Here is a 7473-nt window from a genome sequence, read left to right as displayed (position 1 = left end):
AATTTTTTTAACCACAATCCATTTGAGCCCTTCACGCTTTTTGGCAGGTCCTTTGCATTGGACAATGCTTGTTTTCAGTATGACCATTCATCTGAGTAAAGAAAAAAAAAAATCATTAGTTATTATTGATGATGATGATGATGATGATTGTGATGATGATGATGATGATGATGATGATGATGATGATGATGATGATGATGATGATGATGATGATGATGATGATGATGGATGATGTGATGATGGTGATGATGATGATAATAATAATAATAAGAAGAATTGTAATAATAAGAGTTATAATAATATTATTGATTGTTAGTAATAATACGATAGTGACGCTTAGATGCCTGCTAATAATAATAACGTAATAATTTTCCTTTAAAATATAGTTCTAAATGCCCGTTATTCAAAATGGAATCCGCCTATATACCACTCTGAAATATTTTTAGCAAAAATAAGATAGAGAAAGAAGTTTACTGTAGCATTTGCGGCCAAAACAAAATTGATTTATCACCGGTCTGCGGAGAGTCTTATTTGACACCCAGACAACGCCCAAATTACTTTCAATTCATTTCAAATTTACTCCACCTCTCAGCAATTTCATTCCATGACATCCAAACTGCTTTCTATCCATGGAGTGCCAATCAGATGTTTACAATTACCATTCCCATTGGCTGCTGAAAAGACAATTATAATTTCAATCGTCCACAGTCGGTCATCGGCAAAGTCAATAAGCCCCTCCCACTCAAATCACATAGCCCCTCGAATGTTCGGCTTGTAGGGCAGTCCACCGGGCTTTTGAGGTTGACTGTATCAACGGGCGATGTAGAAGAATATCGAGGGAAGGTGCGAATCGTGAAGACGGATGGCAAATCGTGTGAAAGTTTTAGGTTCAAAGTTCAATGCAATAAAAATCGTTCCGTGCTAAAAATGGTGCGTACATGAGTTTTATACACACCACACACACACGCTCTCTCTCTCTCTCTCTCTCTCTCTCTCTCTCTCTCTCTCTCCTCTCTCCTCTCTCTCTCTCTCTCTCTCTCTCTCGTTTGTGTGTGTGTTTATACTACTACTACTACTACTACTACTACTACGATTACTACTATTACTGCGCTATCATCATCAAGATCATCATCATCATCACCATAAAACAACAACAACAACAACAACACTGTTATCATCACACTTGGACTCTGTGTTCTTATGTCTCTGGAGTTTGTCTGAATACAGGACTATTTTGTTAGCCAACAAAGAATTAGACAAGGTGTGTTTACACATTCATTGTGCAGAAACCTGTCATTACAAATCGGTGATAATAAATGCTATATTAAAAGTAGATTATTACTCTTTTATTTACTATCATGTGTTAGGGTAACAAAACTCAGATAACATTAATTTGAATTTTTTAAACAATTAAAAATATTTTTCAGGTTAATTTTAAATAGAAAAATATACATTTTTCAAGAAAGAATAAAGTTATACTCACCACATTTCTTGATATCAATGAAAATAATTGCGTCTTAAAGATAAAAATGTGGCCGTTATATCCATATAAAATAGAAAAATATAAAGAGTGTATGGTCAGCAATTGCAGTGTAAAATGAACGATTTACGAAATCTGTCCTATAGCCTGACTGACAATGAAATCCAAGCGGTGCATTCTACTGCAGGGATAAATATAGGCCAGTTCTCACTGTCTGGACATCTGTTATGACGTAACCACACGGTGGTCTCCCTGTCATCGACGGTGGGTCGTTCCATTGGGGGTGAGGCGGTAGGGTAGGTAAAACTAAGTGAAAGATTTCTAGTGTAATAAACGGCTGTGTGAGTTTCTAAATATTATTAATATACTTTTTTCAGACATTTAAAAATTATTCTGTTTATTTTGATGCTCTTTTTTTTTCCAGTTTACTTGGAAGAACAGAGGAAGCTGCGGTAAGTTAATTTCACAATTTCTTTTAGTTTTTTAGTGAAATAGGTGGATAGTTGGTGTAAGCTAGAAAATATTTGCAGCCATCAATAAATTCAACAGAGGTATAGTTTGAAAAGATTTATTTAACTCGAGTCCCTGAACCCTTTTAAATTTGATCATTATTTGATATCCTTTGATATGATCAATATTTTTTAAATGTTGTGGTAAATGAATAATTAAAAATGAAATAAATAAAATTCCCTTTATTCATCCCATAGTGGAAATTTTTTCTAGGGTCTATTCCAAGAGAAGACTGGAATAACCCAGGCATCAGCTGCAATGCAGCAGCTCAAATCGAGCTAGGGCAATGCGACTTGCTCAAGTCACACAGCGCAGCGGGTGTAATCGAACACAGTACCTTTCGGGTACGAAGCGAAGACCGTTACTGCTGAGCCACATTGCCATTGGCTTTCTATATTTATTATTGCGAAGTGGCCGAGTGGTTAAGGCATTGCACTGTGATCCGGATGACACTGGTTCGAGCCCCGCTTCAGGCACTTTCGTTTTTTTCCTTGAGCAAGATTGTTAACCCCCAATTTGCTCACTTGGACAACATGGGTGATTCCTGTTGACATCAGACATCTTGTTTGATGAGTTATCTATATTCCTTCGTGAAATGCCCAGGCGACGATATCTTATGATATCGTGGCGCAAAAGGATAATTTGTTTGTTTTTTTCCTGATACCAGTACACTACTTTCCATTTATATCGAGTAAGTTATTCTATTTGATATTTATTCATCTAGTCCTTGGTATGTCACTGATTTGCAACGAATGGTTTCCATGTCATATGAGACCTGTTTTATTATTTATATTGATTCATACCTTTTTTTTATTTTCCTTTTTTCATTGCAGATTTTCAAATTCCAGCTAGCTCTGCCAACACACGATTCCAAATTTAAAAATTTCTAAATTGAATGATTCTCTAAGGTCAGAGCAACCCCTTTTTGTTATCTTATCTTCCTCCTCCTCCTCATCCTCCTCCCCTTCCTTTGCTGTTGAAAGTCATTTGATTATAGATATATTTATACAGTTTCCTAGACCTTAAAAAAATTGTTCAACCCAAGCACACAATGTGTGATTATTTGAATGTATCTTTGATTTGGTTTTGTACTTAGTAAAGTAGTATTTTTATTCTTTTGTTTTTAAAGTTCTGATATTAAAATTATTTTAAAGCATTTTCCCCTAAAAAAAATCGGGCTCAAAGACAAGTACATTTTCTAGAGAACAAAATGTGACTAGAAAAGCCTATTTAATAAGTAGAATTAAACTCATGGGAAAATTAATTGCTTAAATTTTTTAATTTTTTAAAAAATTTTTTTTTAAAATCAGGTTTTCTGATCCCAAGCGGGGAGGCTAGTGGAAAGTGAATTTTTTTAAAGATTTTGAAAACAGCATAGTGGAAATGTCTGTTATCACCACTCTGTTTTAAATTGTTCTTTGTCCCTTTTTGACTTATCAGAGGTAAGCATTCAGAATTCTAATGCAATAAAAATTGGAAACATATGTGGACATTTTAAAATTTCCCAATATGCAGTTATTGTGGTTTTTAAAATTTTTGAATTGGTTCAAAATTTTTTAATGATTAAAAAATTTAATGCCGACATTACATATTTTTTTCATTTTTATGTTTTGTTGAAAAAGTTACCTTATCATTAAAAAAGTTTATAACATCTTATCATTATTTTCGTCATTCATATCAATATCTACTTTTCATTTATAAACATCATTTATCAAAATTAAATGGTTTAAAAATAATAAAGTGTTAGTTGTTTGTACAATTAAAAATTTGTTCTCAAAAAGCTCAAAGGTTTTTTAACCATTGTATTATCTGTTTGACTTTTTTGAGAATTTTTTAAAAAAAAGAAATACAGTTTGTGGACAAAATATTTTCCCAAAGCTTTTTTTTATTCATTATACATATTTGATTTTTAAAAATTTTTATTTAAAGACCCCATTTAGACCATCTGCCAGTAGACCTATACAATCCTACATTAACCCTTCTTTTGATTATTTATGTTCTCTTGGGAGATTTTTTTTCAACATAATTCTTTTTTTTCTGATAACTCATATTTTCTATTGATCCACTTGGAATGCGATCCTCTAATGTGACATAGATATCTTTTTATCATCTGCTAAATTGTTCAGTAGCAAATTTACTTAAACGACTTTTATTGGTGGGGGGGGGGGGGGGTTGTTAATATTATTTTTGCATTAATTTGTTTTTATTCCCATTTCATGCAATGAAAACTATAAATTGATTCTTTAACAATTTGATTTGATTTTTACATCTCGTTTATAATGTTTTTATCATCTTGGAATTAGAATCGATACTAAGCTACTGGAAGCTGTGAACTATAAAAGTAATGAACAAAACTGGAATATAACAGCTTTGAATAAGAACCAAAAAAAAAAACATATCTTATTGGCTGAACAATGATTTTGATCCTGAAACATTTTTTGGGGGATTTTTCGAAGCTGCGATATTCATTTTTGTTCATTATCTCTTGGAATTACTGTGCTTAAACGGTCTCGCTTCCTGTTTAACACTTACAGATATATTTGGGGGGGGGGGGGGGGGAGAATCAAATTCTGTAATCATTTTATTTTTTTTACTTCTCCCAGAACCCTTTAGGAAGTCCAACAGCCATTCGCAAAAGACACAATGTAATTACTCTCTATTTAATTTCACTTAGATTTTTGTTTAAATGATTTGATTGCACAAACTAAAAATTGTTCAAGTAATATCCACCAAACTCAACTCATGTTCTCAAGCTGATGATGATGATGATGATGATAATAATAATGATGATGATGATGATGGTGATGATGATATTAATTTTGTTTCTGACCATAACATGCTATTATCAGTTATAATAGTAATTATTATTGAATATTGCATCTACAGATATTGAAAAGCAATTTATATGGACATGTATAGGAGCCAGGGCTAAATTAAGACAGTGGAGAGATATAGAAACAGTTTTAACTACAAAGGTAAAGTATAGTAGACATGGATATATATTATATTATAAAAGAACAATATAGAAATACGTTTAACTACAAAGGTAAAGTATAGACATGGATATAAAGAACAATATAGAAATGGGTTTTAACATGTGGGCTTTTGTTGTTGCTGTTGTTGTTTTTGTCATCGTCGTCGTCACTTATTGTAATAGTCCTTGTTGTTAGGAAAGGAGAGAGGAGAGAGGGGAGAGAAGAAAGAGAGGGGAGAGAGGGGGGGGGGGGGGGGGGGAGAAAGTGAGAGACTTAGTACAAACAAATGAAAAGATCCAACATATCTGCCATCTCCTTTTGATTCACTTTTCAAATCTAGTCATTTTATCAAAATTTCCTGCAAATGAAAAAGACATTTTACTCTCACATCTTTTCATTATTATATTTTGTATGTTTGAATTTTGTTATTGGATGCTATTTCATTTTAATTGTTGATCTTTCAGGGATGGTTTGGTGGCACCAAATTGAAGGCAGTGATTGGCTTTGATAAGATTGTAGGAATATTGAACAAATATAATGCCCCACCCGATGTAAGTGGATTTTATCGTCTTATAAAGATGTTAACTTCAGTGATTCTTATATTTGTGTTTAAAAAATCACTAAGAAATGCATCTCTTCACTCAAGCATGTATAAGTGATATTAATATTCAACGCTGTGCTATAAATTGATGTTTTTTCTTTTTTTCCTGTAACTTTTTACTATTTAAAAAAAAAAATTTACTTGTAGATTCTTTTGTAGGGGTCAGATAAATGCCATCATTGCTCTTATTACTCCAGCACTAAAACTGAAAATCTATTGTTGCTTTTGATAAGTAAGTTTTTTGTTGTAATTAGGCAGAGTACCAAATCTCAAGTGTATTTTAAAATATTTGTTTTGCTAATGCTATGTGGTCTTGTGGTAGGTCACTTGCTTTCGGATCAAAAGGTCCTGGGTTCGAGTCTGCTCAGCGCATAGTTGAGTCCTTGGAAAAAAGCTCTTTACTCAAAATTCTCTCACCGTACTTAGGTGTAAAATAAGTATGTGGCCATTAACAACATTGTCTCTGTTGTGCAAAAAATTGTAATATCAACTAACGTCCTAAATGTTAAGTGTTGCTGTTGGTCAGGGACCCCTTATAAAGCGCTTGGAGCACGTTTAATGGATATTGCGTTGTAATAAAAGCACAACTTAAAAAAAAAAAAAAATTATGTTTCACATTGTTTGTTTTTTTTTGTTTTGTTTTTATTTCATTTAAAGTACAGAGTTGTTGCAATTATTTTGTTAATATCGTGCTATTGCAATTGCAATAGCGATTTGAACTATTGAGTGATTTACTTACCCTCTTTCTCCTGTGCTTTCAGATTTTAGACAAGTATTTAGCTCTGATGGATGATCTGAAGCTAGACTAAACCTTGCCAAAAAAAGTCAATTGTCATAAAACTGTGATTGATGTACGTAACTTGTTTTTGTATTTATGTTATCTCAAATCATGGCTTGTTCCTCATTAGAAGTTAGCATTCTTCCCCTTATCTAATAGATACTTAGCGAGAATGTGTTTGAATATTTTGCACCCTTATCTGGAACTCCCTTCCAAGATATATCAGAGACAGTAATGTTGCAGATTCTTTTTAAAAAAGCATCTTAAAACGTTTCTTTTTAATAATGTAGCACTGTAGAATTATATTGTTTCATATGTTTCATATTGCATGTTTGAGTGGTTGTATGTTTGAGTGAAAGTAGCCGCGTTACTGTTAAGCGCTTCGAGCTTATTGATATTATGGGGTACGGGGTAAGGCGCTATATAAAAACCATATATTATTATCTCAGATTTTTTTCAGGGGGGAGAGGGTCCTGAATAGCTCATTTGTTAAAAGACTCACTTTATCTACAAATAGAGATTTTTTTATGACCCCTTTCAGCTAGCAGTGATTGAGTAACTGGATCTGTTACACCTGGCAGAAAGTAAACATGCAATATGAAACAAAAACATATATTATTATCTCAGATTTTTTCAGGGGGGAGAGGGGCTGAATAGCTCATTTGTTAAAAGACTCACTTTTTATGACCCCTTTCGGCTAGCATTGATTGAGTAACTGGATCTGTTACACCTGGCAGAAAGTACTTTCCAATAGACTAGTGTCATATTCAAAGAGTGGCAAGGAATTGTTATTGTCCATTTAATGCTATGAGACCGGAATAAACTTCGACTCACGGGCCCTATGGTTCTGAAGAACTTCTTAGGTTTTGCATTTATTCAAATGTTTTACTTTTCTTTTTGAACAAGATTTATTCAACATCTGTCCTTTCATTACAGACTTATGCCTCATTAAAAGACAGGCCATCATTAGAAAACTATGCTTCCCAGTTAGATCGTTATTCGAAAGAAGGTCTTTATGCATATGATGTGTTGAATGGATCAGTAAGTGTCACTATTTTTTTCATTTTGAAAGCTCATCAATTATTCCTCATGGATCTCATTTTTTCCGTTGTCTAAATTTTTTTTCTTT

General features: G+C 33.0%; 1 protein-coding gene across 1 annotated transcript; it reads left to right on the top strand.

The window, feature by feature from the left end:
- Positions 1 to 1904: 1904 nt before the first annotated feature.
- On the top strand, positions 1905 to 7380 carry LOC144961725 (spermatogenesis-defective protein 39 homolog; the record flags this gene model as incomplete). Its single annotated transcript, XM_078894820.1, has 6 exons — positions 1905 to 1932; positions 4594 to 4635; positions 4877 to 4965; positions 5430 to 5516; positions 6328 to 6417; positions 7281 to 7380. Coding segments are annotated over 5 exons (294 nt in total), but the record flags the coding sequence as incomplete, so codon positions are not given.
- Between the last annotated feature and the right edge of the window lie 93 nt (positions 7381 to 7473).

Source organism: Berghia stephanieae, unplaced genomic scaffold (genome assembly GCF_034508935.2).
Source record: "Berghia stephanieae isolate SIO BIC M18660-M18661 unplaced genomic scaffold, UCSD_Bste_1.3 scaffold3781, whole genome shotgun sequence".
Lineage (NCBI taxonomy): Eukaryota > Metazoa > Mollusca > Gastropoda > Nudibranchia > Aeolidiidae > Berghia > Berghia stephanieae.
The sequence above is the reverse complement of the archived record's forward strand: the minus strand, read 5'-3'. Positions and strand labels throughout refer to the sequence as shown.